The sequence below is a fragment of the Rhinopithecus bieti genome, unplaced genomic scaffold, assembly GCF_001698545.2.
Source record: "Rhinopithecus bieti isolate Rb0 unplaced genomic scaffold, ASM169854v2 scaffold_33113, whole genome shotgun sequence".
NCBI lineage: Eukaryota > Metazoa > Chordata > Mammalia > Primates > Cercopithecidae > Rhinopithecus > Rhinopithecus bieti.
Window position 1 is genome coordinate 200,886 of NW_016814022.1, and position 17,137 is coordinate 218,022.

Genomic DNA, 17,137 nt, shown 5'->3' on the forward strand with positions numbered 1-17,137 from the left:
GATCCACGCACCTCGGTCTCCCAAAGTGCTGGGATTACAGGCATGAGCCACCGTGCCAGGCCAAGTATTCTCCTAATGTACCTCTTCTGTGATTTTGTTGATACAGACTTAATGATAAAATCTTTGAAAAGTTTGTTTCATATTTGTGGTATTCTGACTGGCTGGCTAGCTGTAAAATGTTGCCTTTCTTCCTAGTCCACACTAAAATCCATTGAGTGTTCTCATTGCACAAAACACCATAGAAAAACCTTGTCTACCACTTTAAAAAAAAAAAACTGTGAATGTGAAAATATCTTCTGATATGACTGCATTATAAAGCTCAGTACAGCAGTTTTAATCCAGAAGAATATATGACCTGAATGTTTGTCAAACACATGATATGCAGGCAGCAACAAAATAATCTTTATTTTATTTTCGCCTGACAATATAATGTATAAAATCACAAATTGTTTGTATTGGCAAGATTTTATTTTACTAATTTTGAGATACTATAAAAATAATACTCTCTATATATTTAAAGCATTTATTTAGAAAAAAACTGGGAAATAAATTGGAGAAGATATTAATTTTAAGAAAAACAAACTGAAATCAAGTCTTTGTCTTAGAGAACAAATAAGACTGAAGAAATTAAAAGAAATATTTTGAAAAGCAAGAGTGAAGTACCTAAGTGATAAGACACAATGAAGTAAAGTCTTCCATTTTTAATAGCTACAATGACCTTAATTAAATAAAATCTAAATGTCACTAAAGATAGATATCCCCTGGTTTGGATTTGAAATTTAAGAACTATACAATTTTGGATGAATTATAACTTATGATTCGGTATTAGGATTCTTCAGATCTCTGGACTTGTCAGTTTATAAGCTTTAGAAGGTACACAACACTTTCTAGGTATGGTGTAAAATTTTTTAAATATTTAAGCCATAGAATACATTATTACAACATGTTCTTTAATGTTGATTTTTAAATGTCAGATGTAATACCAGTGTAAGCCACAGGGTGGGAGTGAAAGGCAAGAACAGGCAAGAACTTGTGTTGAAGCAGCTTAAATATATAATTGCACCATTTTATAAACCTTTTAAATGCTTGTTGAATTATAAGGAGCTGTAGCTTGGTTTTCTTTCTTCCTTTAATACAGCTGCATTCTTCAGCAAAGAATCTATAACAAAAGACAAACACATTAATTTAAATATATAGGCCATTTTTACTGAATATCAAAAGAAGTAAACACATACATTTTATTTCCCCCTAAGTTTCTGGGCATATGAAGTGCTTGGTGAACAGAGCAGCAATTTTGATCAATAGTTGAATTTGAGAAATTTCTTAAATTACCAGTACTGGAAATAGTAATTGAAGTTGCCAGAAATATTTCATCTCTTCAGACTTTACTCCTTCATTTTCCTTTTCATTGATTTTCTCATTTAAAGAAAAAAATCAATTGTATATTACATATAGGTCTATAAGCTGTCTCAAATTATTTTTCAATAGGAAAGGTAAATAAATTTTCCTTTGTGTTTTCTCTTTACTCGATCTCATTTGAATTTGGAAGCAATTTAAAGTAGTAATAGTAATCATTTTGTATCTTTAAGGTAAGAAGACAAGAGGTTTCTTCTCCTAGAAAAGAAACTTCAGCAAGGAGTCTTGGCAGTCCTTTGCTCCATGAAAGGTAGTTCTACATCCTTTTTTTGCCAACTCTTAAAAATTATCAATACTGAAATATATTTTATATATTTTTTTAAGCTTTAACAATTGCAAAAAAATCGCTTTTTAGAATAAGTGGAAGTGACCATCCCCAGAGTCCTACATGTTAAAAATGACCTAAACAAGTCATGCAGTTAATAGCAGAGCTGGATCTAAAACTTGAATTCTCTAAAGCTCTACTATTTCAATAGACCAAGGGTTAAGGCTATATTTCTTTATATGGATGGATCCTAATGTGAACTTTACCAAAATAAGGAATATTTAATATTCTATTTAAGATGTTTGCAGAGAACGAAAGTCAATGCATTGAAATTTCTAATGTGAGAATAAGACAGCCAGCATTAGTGTATATATGAATAAGTAGATATGCTAGACTATACTATATTTATGTATTAAAACTTTTAATTTATCACTTACTTTGTGCCTGGCCCTCTACAAACACAAGCTGGTTTTTGGGATATTGTCTAGGAATTAAAATTTTTTTTTTAACTTTTAAATATTTTGTGGCACATAAAATGGTACTACATAAGTTTGATTATTTAAAAAACTTGGAAATTATAGCTTTACATTTTAAAATGTTGATTTTTATTTTTTAGGGGTAATATAGAGAAGACTTTCTGGGATCTGAAAGAAGAATTTCATAGAATATGTATGCTAGCAAAAGCACAGAAAGACCACTTAAGCAAACTTAATATACCAGACACTGCAACTGGTAAGATTTAATTTAATTTACAATAATATTGATTTGATTGATTGAAATTGATTTCTTTTTGAATGTGAAAATATTCCTGAATGCCTATTAATTGTGTAGCATCTGTAATTTACCCCTCATCCACATATATTTGAATGTGTACATGCTGTGTAAGTTCTGTAGTGTATTACATATGTATTTGTTGGTTTTTTTCTCTTTGTTGTATATGGTACTATATAGATTGAATTGAAAGACATAATTACTAATTATCTTAATGAGAAATCCCACCTTAAAAAATAAAAAATAAATATGGACTATATCCCTGAAAGTTTTCAGTTGTTGTTTGGGGGACTTATTAAACATTAACTCTTATGTGAATAAGCAACCTTGAAGCCACACTACCATATTATATGAGCTAAGTAAAATTATAACATCAGGTTTGTTTGTAACTTCTGCCTGAAAGTTCATTACATACACTATGGATAGATGTTTTTTTCTGTTGGTTTTTTTTTTTCTTTTTTAATTAAACACAGGATCTTGCTATGTTGTCCAGACTGGAGTACAGTGGCTATTCACAGGTGTGATGGTGCACTACAGCCTTGAACCCCTGGGCTCAAGAATTCTTTGAACTCATTTGGTTCAAGAATAAAAATGTGACACTCAAATTTCCTGAGTGCTAGTCCTGTTTAATGCACAAAATATACATTTAGTATAAAATACAACTTAGTAGGAATGTTTGTTTTACACATGTGTTATAGTATGTTTTATAAATGCTCCACCCTTTCCTAAAACCTCAGACTGGCTTCCTGGTGTTTGCTTCAGTAGTTCTACATGAATAGCAAAATACAAGGGATTGGGTCTGGCAACCAAACACTTCTGCAAACAAAAGGAAGGTAAACTGATCATTTATAATGATAAATTCTCCTTTACCCTTGTGATTTGAGCTATTGTGCAGACAATTCCCAAGGGATGTGATTTACAGTTTTCACTCTGAGAGATGTAGTCTTGTTGACTAACACCCCTTTAATTAAAGATCACTTTCCATTTCTTGCAGCTCTTACATCTAGGCTATTTAAAATAATTTTATAGTGTAAATTCACTTTTTGCTACTACTACCATTTTATTTTCAGAAAAGTTACACAATGTGGTATTACAGAAGCAAAACAATCTTTGTAGATAGACATAATTTGTTTATTTCTCTCCCTTCTCCCACCTCCCCAAAAACAACTCTTTTCTTCACCTGAATTTTTGTCATTTTCATGAGAAATTGATCTTTTGTATGGACTAAAGTCACTAGGTACCTCTGAAGTAAGTGAATTATTTCTGTTTAAAATATGCTAGCTATGGAGATGTAGTACCTAGAATTCATAAACATGCTTTTTTGAACATCAACATCTTTTCAAGGCATTATAATGGTGATATACTCTTTGTTACACAGAAAACTTACCTCATTATCAGTGGCTTAATACTTTGACCATTTTTAAATTGCACAGGTCTAAATCTGAGTATGTATCTGTCAACTAGAACACTGAGTGTTTAACTTCAATTTCTTCTCCACTAAAACTGCTTCCTGATGCTTTATTTTTATGCTTTATATTAACAGTGTCACAAATAATAAATATATTATTCTCAAAATATTTTGTGCTACAGACTCTAGTGAAGTTTTGCTGGGGTCCAAAGAGAAACCAAAATAAATATTATGCTCTGACAGTAGTATATCAAAAGGAGAAAGGAAAAAATATTTTTTGAAAAGATGCCTATTCATGGTTTCCAAGTATGTATGCTATACTGTATAAAAATATAGAAGAACTATTTCAAATATGATTTGCATAATATATCTGGGGAAAGGTATGTGTATTGTCCCTGTGTTATTTTGTATTAAAGTTTGATGTTTGCTTTTAAATAACCAGATGATTCATTTGAAGATACTGAGTTAGTAGAGTTTTACATTTCCTTTTATTATTACTTTGTTTTTTCTACTCATCTACATATGGCAATAGACTTGAGAAATGACAAACATAAAATGTATGTTTATCCATAGCTTCAAATAAAGTACTGTTTGGTTCAGAAAGGAGTGTCCAATTTCAGTAGAGATTAGGAAAGAAGAATATAGGATTAAGGGTAACAAACATCCATGAGAAGGGTGACAAACAACCATGAGGTCTTTTTCTTTTGTCAATATACTAAGTAATTATACTGAGAAGTAACTAAATGGATAGCCTATATTTAAAATTTAGAAATCTAAAATGTTTCCCATTTTACTTTTCCTTGCAAAACTAAGTATTCTTAAAATAGACAAAATAGAAAAGCTATTTGCTCACCTGATCATGTTTCTCAATATGGTGTCAGGATGACAAGTGCTTTCATGCATCTCTTTTGAGTTTTAAGTTGTCTCAGCTTAGATTTCTAGTAGCATTAGAAATCTAAGGTTTAAATTTTTTAATAGATATTAACTCTCACTGCTTGAGCAGATTAACTCAGATTATTTTAATGTGGCTGAGTTTTATGCCAGCTAGCTTTGCTGAAAGAAAATATCTGTTTTTTTAGAGCTGTTTGATTTCTCCACATTTTGTTCAAAGCTGAGATAGATCAACTGCTGGAAAAATAATTCAAAGCACATTTCTGTCAATTTGGGGACTTCTCTCTATATCTAGAAACCAACATGTTCAATTTAGCATAATGGTTCAGAGCACAAATCTAGAGTTAGGTCGCCTGGGTTCCAGTGGCAGATCTGCCACTTACTATTATAGTTGTGTGGCCTTTGAATTAACCTCTCCAACCAGTTGCTTCACATGTAAAGTGGGGATAATAATAGTGCCTACTTCAGGATTACTTTAAGTATTATATGAATTAATGTACATACAATTATTATAATAGTGCTTGCCATGTGGAAGTGCTATTAATGTTAATAGTCATTGCCATTAGCAGCAGCAGCAGATTCTTCAGCATTTACCTTGTTGTTCTCCTTGTGAAGATCATTTGATAAGTCTCTCCTCTTCGGGTGTTACAGAATCTGATTACCTCAACAGTTGATTTTCTTGATTTGTTATTTGCAAGTAGCAAATGTCATCTACAAAAACAGTACTGTTTCCTTGACTTTCCTACCACTTTCAAGTCTACTGCCAGGAAGAATGACTACTCGAGAGTTAATGGACTTTAAGAACCTCAGAGGCTAAAGAAATCCAGCTAAACAATTAAGCTTGGTCACAATTACTATAGCACTTCTAGTCACAGAATATCTGGTAAATGTTGATTATTATAGTAGGCTCTGTAAGGGAGAGATTACAGATTCATTCAGAATTCATTTGTTAGGGGCATACTACATGCCAGACACTGGGCAGGGGTCTGGAGTTAGAGGGAAACAAAACATAGTTTAAGACCTCAAAAAACCTACTTTAATGGGAGAGAGTTATACTTGGAAATACAGTCATGTGCCAAATGACATTTTCAGTCAACAACAGATTGCATATACAATCATGGCCCCATATGATTATAATGGGGCTTAAAAGTTCATATCAGCCCAGGCACAGTGGCTCACGCCTATAATCCCAGCACTTTGGGAGGCTGAGCTGGGCAGATCACCTGAGGTTGGGAGTTCGAGACCAGCCTGACCAACATGGAGAAACCCCGTCTCTACTGAAAATATAAAATTAGCCGGGCATGGTGACTCATGTCCGTAATCCCAGCTACTCTGGAGGCTGAGGCAGGAGAATCACTTGAACCTGGGAGGTGGAGGTTGCAGTGAGCCGAGATCGCGCCATTGCACTCCATCCAGCCTGGGCAACAAGAGCAAAGCTCCGTCTCAAAAAAAAAAAAAAAAAGGTTCATATCACCCTAGTGACATTGTAGGTAGCTGTTGTTACATTGTAGCACACTTTATTTTTTTTGTAAATTTAGTGTAACCTAAGTGTTCATAAAGTCTACAGTGATGTACAGTAATACTAGGCCTTCACATTCACTCACCATTCACTCACTGACTCAGAGCAACCTCCAGTCCTGCAAATTCCATTCATGGTAAGTGCTCTATATAGGCGTACCCATTTTTTATCTTTTATGCCATATTTTTACTGTACCTTTTCAGTGTTGAAATACACAGATACCATTGTGTTACCTACAGTATTCAGTACAGTAACATGTTGTATAGGTTTGTAGCGTAAGAACAATAGGCTATACCATATAGTGTAGGTGTGTAGTAGACGATACTGTCTAGGTTTCTGTAAGTACACTCTGTGATGTTTGCACAATGACAAAATTGCCTAAGAATACATTTCTCAAAATGTGCCATCGTTAAGCGACACATAACTATATAACAGAGTGTTTCAGTCCTCAGGGCATCCAAGAGTCATGGGAGAGTCATCCAGAGAAACTTATGTCCGAGCCAAGATATGAAGGACAAATAAGAGTTGGGCAAAGCGTGATGAGAGGGGACACTTCAGGCAGTCTGCACAGCATGTGCAAAGGTGCAAAGACAAGAGAGTGTGGCTATTTTGGGGAACTATACGAAGTTCATTATAGGCAGAGTATGGAGTGAAAGATGAGCATGGAGAGGTGACCAGGGGCCAGTAATGAACAGTCGATAAGCCTTTTCTGAGATCTGAGGGGCTTGTAGAGCCATCAAAAGATTTTATTAGGAAGGTAACGTGGTCAGATTAGTATTTTAGAAAAACTACTCTGAGAACGAGGGATGGAGGGGAAGTTGCAATGAAGACAACAGATTGGATATGAGACAAATTTAGAGGCAAGGAAGCAGTTTAAAGGCTGTTATAATAATCCAGTAAGAAAGGATGGTATGAAGAGAGGTATAAAGAGAGGGAGTAAGTATACAACAAGATGAACCAAAGAAATTGGTTGCATTATACTACACATATCCAAACAGAAAAAAATATATTATATTTGAATGTGCTGTGGCAAAAGACAGAGAGGTGTCATGAGACTGCCAAGACCAAAGGAATATAAAGGAACTGACGTTTGTTAAGTGCCTACTAACCTGTACAGACACTTTGTATACCTTGTGTTCTGTATACACTGTCTACCTAAATTTGCATCATTGGTAATGTCTCCATTTGTGAATGTTCAACAGTGCTGATGACAATCCTTAAAATACATGCATTACCAACTTCAGTGCCTTCTTTAAGGGACATTGTGGAGTTTAATTTGGCTTTTTCTAGTGTCTCAGAATCATCAAGATGGAGAGTACTTTGATTATTGTTTTTTTGTGTTGAGCACTCATTAGCCCTGTATTAGACTGTAGTGTTTTCTAAGTTCTTGTATCAGCTTTTTTGTCTTTCCTGTCTTTTCCTATGCTTTTAGTTCCTGTTGATATCTATGTCTGCCTTTAGCAACTCATATTCCCTTTTAATTTGCTGTTTCAAACCAGCTATGAGCTAGGGAAATACCATCAGGTTTGTTAGAATAAATCTAAAATGACAATAAGAATAAAATTCACGTATCTATGAACCGTGTGGCTCTAATTCTGGCTCCTCAGAAGCTCTACTTTCCTTCTGGCTTTTGACTGTGTCCTAGAAAGCTGAATTTGTTGGATAAGTGGCTCTAGTTAAATGAGCTACAGAGGCTATGTCATCTACCAGATATTTACCTGTTATTTACAGAGGTCTTTTTTAAAAAAAGATATAAGATGAGAAAATAATCTATTCATCCGCAGTTTTCTTAACATGCATCACAATGTTTCATCCTTCCTTTGCCTTCACTGTCTTCCTTTTCCCAACTCCTGCAACCACCAGTCTTCACATGGATTATTGAGAGCAGACAGTGGCTAAACTGATTAGTGATATACTTGGTTAGACAGTGACAATAATAAATGACCTAATTTTAGATATACCTAGTAAGATTTTCCCTTTTAACAACTTATTTGTCTAAGCAAACACAGTTATAGCTTCCGTTACTGACAAAAATGTTTAAATGTATACACTACAAGCAAATGTTTTTAAGCTTGGAGCAGTGTAACTGAACAAGATGCAAAGCTTACAGCAAAAGACCTAGGAAAAGACAAAGTAGTTAAATTGCAACTAATAAGCTGTGTTTCAGTTCACCCGCTGGAGACTGCTAATATTCTGTGTAAGATGGTAGCAAATTTTAAAATCCCAGTTGTCTTCATTTGCTATAAAAACCAATAGAAAAATAATAATAATAATCTGTCCAAAGCTGATTGAACAGATTTTTTTTTTTAATGATTTGAATGTGACTGTTTCTCTTTTGTGTTCTCCCTGCAGAAACACAGTGCTCTGTGCCTATACAGTGTACGGATAAAACAGATAAACAAGAGGCGCTGTTTAAGCCTCAGGCTAAAGATGATATAAATAGAGGTGCACCATCCATCACATGTGTCACACCAAGAGGACTGTGCAGAGATGAGGAAGACACCTCTTTTGAATCACTTTCTAAATTCAATGTCAAGTTTCCACCTATGGACAATGACTCGACTTTCTTACATAGCACTCCAGAGAGACCCGGCATCCTTAGTCCTGCCACGTCTGAGGCAATGTGCCAAGAGAAATTTAATACGGAGTTCAGAGACAACCCAGGGAACTTTGTTAAAACAGAAGAAACTTTATTTGAAATTCAGGGAATTGACCCAATAGCTTCAGCTATACAAAACCTTAAAACAACTGACAAAACAAAGCCCTCAAATCTTGTAAATACTTGTATCAGGACAACTCCGGATAGAGCTGCGTGTTTGCCACCTGGAGACCATAATGCATTATATGTAAATACCTTCCCACTTCTGGACCCATCTGATGCACCTTTTCCCTCACTCGATTCCCCGGGAAAAGCTATCCGAGGACCACAGCAGGTAACTGTTTTGCGTTAACAAATATATTATTATGTGTGAACACACATTTTGCCATACATGCACAGATATGCATCTCTTTTACGTTATCAGACATCCTTTTTAAACTACTGACTAGCCAAAGTTAGGGGTTTCAGAAAAACAAGTCCTATAATAAATGACATGAAATTAGAAAAGCTGAATATGGTAAAACTATTGTAAAGTACCTTAGAATTTATGTCATTTAAAAATTCATGTTAAGCCTTTTCCATATCTATTGTGGTGTCACTTTCTTAGTTCCTTATTCAAAGCTTGTTTACTCAGGATTAATGAGATTATTACATTTCATAGTGTGAAACAAATGCTGTTTTATTTAATAGTTTGTGTATATCATATTCATCTTTATAAGAATTCACGATCTTAAGTAAATAATTGCATCTTACATTCCTATTTATCAACATAAGTGAACTATCTTTCAATGAATACTTCTACTATATCCTCAGTTATATAGTACATAGATCTGTAGGGTTTAGTTTTGGTTTTGTTTGCTAATCTGGAAATGAACATGTAGCCTAGTATATTTTTAAAATAGTCTCTGCATGTGTATGATATCAGATATTTTATTTAATGTTTCTAAATCTCACAGACTTATATCCCCCAAACCACTCCTGCCCTCCCTTTTAGATTTAAGTTCTATCACAGAATGATTCTTTTAGTTAAAAAAAAGTTTAATGTCTGAAAGCAAATGAAAACTATAAAATTTTTACAAAAAACAGAAACTTACGAAAATAGATTGATGTAAATGTCTATGTAACTTGCAAACATTTGTCTGATTTCTCTTTGCCTTGAGATTTTTTTTTTTAAGTTGTTAATACCCTTTTGCTTTAAGTACACTTATAGGTTATAGACTTAAATCAGCATGCAAAGAAGGCAGTTGTCAAGCTGTGGTATATTTTAGTAGTGGGAAAAACTAGGCATGGCTGACAATAAGTTTTAATTATAACCTCACTTATGTTCTTGTTCATTATACTTTATTTCACATCATAGTCCCTGTTATAGTTGCTACTAAATGAAACAAATTAAACAATTTCATTTATTGCAAGTAGAATTCCTGTGGAGCTGTGAAGTGCATCAGTTCTAATGCTTGTTACTTTTTTCTCTATTATGTCTTGCTTGTTCTTTTACTAGTCTGTGCATTCATGTTTCAGTAGATGGCACCCTGCATTGTACATTTGCTTTCTATACTACAGCAAGGGAAACAGCTGGTATGTGATTACAACTTGATGGAAAAGTATTCAGCTTAAAAAATTCAGGAGAATTAGTGTTGAGTTGTCACAAGACATGGGGCATAAGGTTAGATAATTGATATTTTGGCAGAAAAAGCAAAGAAATTAGTTTGTTTTGAAGACCATGTTACAGTTTAGGATGGAAAGAATACTTCTTAAAGTGAGTTTTTTAAAAAACATTTTAAGCTATTTTATTTGTATTAATAAAGCTGGTATTATACAAGCTAGTATAAGTACAAAATTCCTGAGTTGGGCCAGGTACGGTGGTTCATGCCTATAATCCCAGCACTTTGGGACGCTGAGGCAGGAGGATTGACTGAGCCTAGGAATTTGAGACCAGCCTGGGCAACATAGTGAGACCTTGTCTCTACAAATACGTATAGATATATAGATATTTGTAGCTGGTTGTGGTGGCATGCGCCTATTGTCTCCAGCTACTTCGGAAGCTGAGGTGGGAGGATTGCTTGAGCTAGGTAGTTCGAGGTTGCAGTGAGCTGTGATGGTGCCATCACACTTCAGCCTGGGTGACAGAGCAAGACCCTGTCTCAAAATAATAATAATTTTTTTTAAATCCTGAGTTGTTTGTAGATAGATAGTAACAAAGAGAAGTGAAATTTTTGACTGCATATTTTAAAATTTTACTTTATATCAATCATTACTACTAAACATCTATTTTATATATTCAGCTATCATAACCAAGACTAAAGTGTATCAGATTATTATTGTTCTATGTGATTTTCTTTTTTACTTTGCTGAGTCAGTGAGTGGGATCCCAACTAAATTCTATGAAGAGATCAAATCTGAACTAAAAGTTCTTAATAGAGAAAAATGAATATGGACTTAATAGGTAAATTGGGAGCAGAAGATTGGCTTACCAAATTTAGAAGCTAAATTGCTTCTGATTTAATTTCTTGCTATTTTATATAAATAAGGACTATCTTTAATAATCTTTTATTTCTGGCCATATCAATTTCCCATTACAGTGATTTGTACTTTTTTGTTTAAAACTGAAAACATTAAAATTAGAATCAAGTTAACTCTAACTAGATTTTGCTTGTATGCTCACAATTTTAGTACTTTTACCAAAGAAGTTTTTCCAAAGAAAGTTATTTTACCCTAAATTTTATAACATTTGTTTTAAATATTACTATGTTTGTAATAAAATTGACATTTCTTATGAAAGGAATTGAGTCAGCATTATTATAAGTCCTCCATACTGATATTTGAATGTATCTGGGTGCCTAGACAGACGTTGTATATTTACACCAATTGTACACAGCTGTCCATTAAACTGTTTATAAGAAGACAGTGATGTCGTGAAACCCAAATGCTTCCATCAGTAATATACTGTTTATGTAAATGATTGGTTAACCAGAATGAAAGAAGTTAGGGGAAATAACAGTAACACTTGTCAGGTGCTAGACTAGGCTGTGTGACTTTAAAAACATATTAGTAATAGGAGGATAAGGGGTCTCTTTAAATTTGACTTTATTAGGTGATTCTTCTTAAAATATCAGAATTTAGCTGTGTCAGAGTAATTTACCTGTGTCCACATAAGAAAGAAATTTTTAAAAATAATTTGTTTTACACAATTCAAGGAAATATTTTCCAGTTAACAAACATCTATTGTGTAGCTATTATTAAGCCAAATGCTATTTCTTGTCCTTCTAGAAGTTTAAAAAAAAAAGAATAAATGCAGTAATGAAAGGGTATTTATGTGCTGGTTATAGTGGAGGTGGTTCTGTTAGATTATGACTTGCCATAATTCTTTAACCAGGCAGCTATTGACAAGTTTCACTTTATTCAGCCACAAGAATGAGTAAGGCCAAACTACCTATTATATAACAGAAGCAAAGTAAGAAGTCAAAACACTGCATGTGTTAGATTTTGTTGAATGATTAAGTATGTATTTGCATTTTTAAAAACAAATAAAAGATAACTGATTGGTGAAATTTGTTCAGTAGTTTAAAAGGAAAATTTTCTTTTAAAATCAAAATAACGCTGATTCATGTATGATGTATTCACTGTACTTGCTTATAAACAATAGTGAAATTGATTTTGAGTAAGACGCAATGCACACACACATCATATCTTGTGTACTGTGTAATTAATAAAGCCCCTTTAAGTTAAGGTTTTTATTGTAAAAAAGAAAAGATAGAATTTAATTTAAAAGACCAGAGTATTAACTATTGTTCCAAAACTACTCCTGTTGTGATCATTGGGTATTAAAAATTGCATGCTAAAGCTGCAATCTTTTTAAATATGACAAAATGCATGTGTGTGTCTCAAGTGACTTTTAATCAAAGTTTAGTTGTCCCCTTTATGAAACCAAGAATTGAGTCATGTCCTCATGCTAACTTCATGGAAAAGTAATTTGCTTTTATATTAGGGAATTAAATATGTATGCTCATACATAACTCATTCAAAAATTCAAATTTGAAGTCCAGTGCTATTTGAATTTAAACGTAAGTAACAGAGATATTTTTATTTGTTTCCTGCAGCCCATTTGGAAGCCCTTTCCTAATCAAGACGGTGACTCGGTGGTACTAAGTGGCACAGACTCAGAGCTGCATATACCTCGAGTATGTGAATTCTGTCAAGCAGTTTTCCCACCATCCATTACATCCAGAGGGGATTTCCTTCGGCATCTTAATTCACACTTCAATGGAGAGACTTAAGACACATTTGAAAACAGATATACCAAGTTCTATGTGATGATTTGGGGTTTGTAATACTATAAATACTTGATTGTAAACTAAATTCAAGATCATTTATAGGAAAATCTAGTTTCACAGCTATTTGAATTGTTTTCTTGATTTACTGTATAACTCTTTCATTTTTTTTAAAAGATCATTCTATTCTTTCAAGGAGAAATAAGCCTAAAAGAAGAAAAACAAACAAAAAAAAATCTGCAGAAAACTGTAATCCTTTGTATTCATGTTTACAGTGCTATTACTATAATTCAAAATTATATATGTGACTTAGTTATATAATCATAATTTATGTTTATTTCAGATATCTAAGTTTATTGCTTGGATTTCTAGTGAGAGCTGTTGAATTTGGTGATGTCAAATGTTTCTAGGGTTTTCTTAGTTTGTTTTATTGAAAATTTATTTATGCTATAGGTGATATTCTTTGAATAAACCTATAATAGAAAATAGCAGACAACATAAACATCTTTGTAAATATCAAACCTAATACATTTCTTGTCCAGTGATAAAACAACTGGTAGAATTATTTAAACACTTAAGATTTTTAAAATAATATACATGGCTTTAATTTTACTATGTGTATAGCGACATGATGAAATTAAATAAATATTAAGAGGTACTTATGTTGTGATCAGTAGTGTGTCCTTTGTTCCTGATATAAAAAAAAAAAAAAAAAAAGGAAGGAATCACATTTTAGGGAAGTTTATAAAATTCTTGTTTTCGTTTCAGTAACCTAGTAGAAAGGTGATGACCAGATTTGGTGACATTTATTAACAATTAGTGAATCACTTTGAATTTTAGAATTATTTTTCAAATTAAACTTTCTAAAGAAACATTTGTTTTTAATGGGAGCAAATCTAAAACCCTGCAAGGACTATCCATATTTGTTAACTTAGATTAGAAATGTTCATATTCTTGTTGAGAAATTTGTTATTCATTGTTAGCAGCCTGATTGATAGCCACTGAAAGACATTTGAGAGAGTGGATACCAAATTCAGAAGGCTGCAAAATCTGTTTAAAATGAGACTTCCCTTTCATTTTTATTCCCTATGATTCTCGCCTTTTAGGTTTCTCTTTTCCCCTGATTCTAAAAAGTGTTTAAGGTATGGCTTCCATTTTATGAAGTAAGCATTGATTTGCAACCCTCAAAAATTTAAGCTTTCTTGAAGCAAGTGCTTTAAACTGGAGGGTGTGGGATGGGGGAATTTGAGCAGACCTCTGTGCCACAGTGAAGAACCTTAACTTGTGGAAGAATGAGAGTGGTGCCTCGACTTCTCCCGGTGCCAAGCACATCATGTTGACATCTTCCTCACCAAGGTGACAGCAATTATTAGGTATTCACTGCGAAGGGTTCTGAGGCATGTACATCTTTCTTTCATTGCCACTAGGGCTGAATGGAAATGCCTAGACAATTATCCAAGTTTCTTCCCTTCCCCCACCTCCCGCCCACCCAGCCTCCCCTCTCCACACACACACACACACACACACACACGCACACACAAAATTAAAAATAAAAACTTCCCAGCGTGTACCAGCCAGAATATACCACTGTACCTATCTCGTGAAAGGGGATTCTTTTTTTCCCCTGTCCTTTTCTAGATGGGAAGACTTCCTCTCAACACAGTTGACGTCTACTAAGTGCTTGCTGACAACCACAGGAAAGTCTATGGCCCAGAAAGTGACTCAGTGTACTACTGACCTTCCTCTCCAGCCCATCCTTTCCCCGCCCCCACCACTTTTAGCAGGACTAGCAAACTCGGTTTTCTTTTGGGTTCCAGCGGCACCCTAAGCTCCACGTTGTGAGGGACAGAGACCCTTTGGGGCCACAGGAGAGGCGGCCTGGAGAGCAGCCCCCGCCCTGCTCTACATAGGGAGCGCGGGCCACCGCTCTAAAGGTGGAGTGGGCACCCGCCAGGTCTCTCCCTCTGTCTCATGACTGAGTCGTGCAGGGGCTGCTGGCTTTTGGCATCTGCTAAGCGTGGCCGGGTAAGAACAGCTCCCAGGTAAAAAAGCTGCACACGCGAAACGCCGAGTCTGAAAAAACCACCCCCGCCGAGGCGAGGCAGTTGTGAGCGGGATGCCTGAGAAGTGGGAGGTGAATGTCCTCGGGAGGGCCCCCCCGGTGCAGCTTTCCCCGGAGGCTGAGGCTGCTGCCAGCGGGGACATCTGCTTTCTTACACTCCAGCCTGGCTCACCCCGCCCCCTCAGCCCCGGGTTGCGTGGTTATTTTACCAACACGGAGGGAGGGAGAACTCTAGGAGGTAGAAAAGGGGTGGATGGAAGCTTATAAGATTTTCTTCCCACTCCTCGTCCTCTCCTTTCTTCACATCTTTTAACCTTCAAGGTAAAGAGTTTAGGAAACAATAAGCGTGTCCGCCGGCTCGCCGACCCGCCTTTGGCTCGCCGGGGCTCTCGGGCGCGGGGCCTTGCCCCTCTCCATCCTCCCCAAGTCGGGCCGCGCTTCGGCGGTTCGGCTGGGCGCAGGGGCCGGCCGGGTGCGCCCAGCCTGTGGCGCCTCCTCTCCCCGGCTGCTGCCTCGACAGCTGCTTGTAGCTACAGTAATTAGACTGTCAGTGCTTGTTAGAGGAGAGAGGGGAAAACACGCTTCTGACAGCAGATTCCAAGACTCCCCAGTTTGTTAATTTCTAAGAGATCTTTAAAGCATTAATTGAGGTCTCCCCAACTCTCCCCTCCCGTCCCTCTCCGCAACTCCTCCCTTCCCAAAAATATCTTTAGGAGAAGCGAGTTCTCTCGGCGTGGAAGCAGTGTTTCCCGCAAAACTGCCAGCCCGCCCCCCGCTCACGCACAGACACCCAATTTCCCATATACAGATAAATGCACACATGTATACGCGGAAGGTTAACTCGGCGGAGGACTCGCCCAAATAGGCACCGGGATTGCATTTAAAATAATAATAAATAAATAAATAAATAAACTAGGAAGGAAAGCGGGGGGAGGGGAGCAGAAGTCGGGAAGAAAAGAGAAAAGCAGCAGGCTGATTACGAGGTGTCAAAACTGCCAGGAGCAAGAAGGTGATAGCAATCAGGGGTGAGAAGAGTGCGGCATTCGTGCGGGGCAACTAATTATCCGTCTCATTTGAGAAGAGCAGCATTTGAGGCAGCAGCGTTCGCCTGCTGAACGGTGACAGATTGGCGCGGAGGAGAGGGGAGGTGTTAAAACAATGGAGCCCGGCGCGCGAGCGCTGCTGCATGCTAATCAGCCCTCCCTCCGCCTGCCTGCCGCGCTCCCTCCTTCCTCGCGGCCTCCCTCCTCCGCGCTCCCTCCTCCCGCCTGCGGCGCTCCCTCCTTTCCAGCGGGCCCCGCGCCGCCGCCGCCACCCGCTTCCTGCTCCCTCGCTTTCCCGCGCGTCCTTCCCGCCGCTGGCGAGTGGAACACAGCCACCGCCAGTGAGTCCCTAGCGGGCCGGGAGCCCCCGCGCGGCCCTCCGAGCCGGCCTGGCGGAGCGCAGGCCCGCGCGGGTTCGCCCGAGGGCTCGGTCGGCACCGCGCGCCCACTCCCCGGGGCGGTGGGGCGAGGACCCGCCCTCCAGGATCCACGTCTTGGGGAACAGGCCGAAGAGCCCCATTCTCACGCCCACTCGCTTTCTGGTGAATCTAAGCGTCGGCCAGCTAGTGCGGGTGGGTCCAGGCGAATTCAGAAAGGGCTAGGGACCGCCAAGGCTGGAAAGAGTGGCAGGGCCACAAAGGCCAAGAAGGGTTCCAGGACTGACCGCAGATCCCCTGCCCTGCCCCGCCCCGCCCCAGCGAGGCCGCCACCCCGAGGCCTCCAGGCGCCCCCAACCCGCCCTGCAGCGGCCGCGCCCCGCTGGCCTGCGGCGAGTCGGCGAGGTCAGCACCCCACTGCAACGCTTCCCGCGCTGCGGCCCTTAGACCCCTGAAGCCCCTCTTTCAGTAGAGCGACCGGTCCACGGTTTAAATGATCGCTGCGAAGACACATAAAG

The 17,137-nt window shown here is 37.4% G+C and overlaps 1 protein-coding gene and 1 long non-coding RNA gene across 4 annotated transcripts in view; one reads left to right on the forward strand and one right to left on the reverse strand.

Moving 5' to 3' along the window:
* TANK (TRAF family member associated NFKB activator) overlaps positions 1–13,799 on the forward strand; it is a 113,455-nt gene extending 99,656 nt beyond the window's left edge. For all 3 annotated transcript variants that reach the window (XM_017849347.1, XM_017849346.1, XM_017849345.1), the window contains exons 5-8: positions 1,590–1,666; positions 2,298–2,413; positions 8,623–9,203; positions 12,967–13,799. In XM_017849347.1, the coding sequence (XP_017704836.1) occupies positions 1,590–1,666; positions 2,298–2,413; positions 8,623–9,203; positions 12,967–13,143 (951 nt within the window). In that variant the 3' untranslated portion in view covers positions 13,144–13,799. The remainder of the gene's footprint in view (positions 1–1,589; positions 1,667–2,297; positions 2,414–8,622; positions 9,204–12,966) is intronic.
* Positions 934–17,137, reverse strand: part of LOC108513562 (uncharacterized) — a 22,297-nt gene continuing 6,093 nt past the window's right edge. Inside the window, exon 2 of the long non-coding RNA XR_001880936.1 lies at positions 934–1,159. This is a non-coding gene — a long non-coding RNA (uncharacterized LOC108513562). The remainder of the gene's footprint in view (positions 1,160–17,137) is intronic.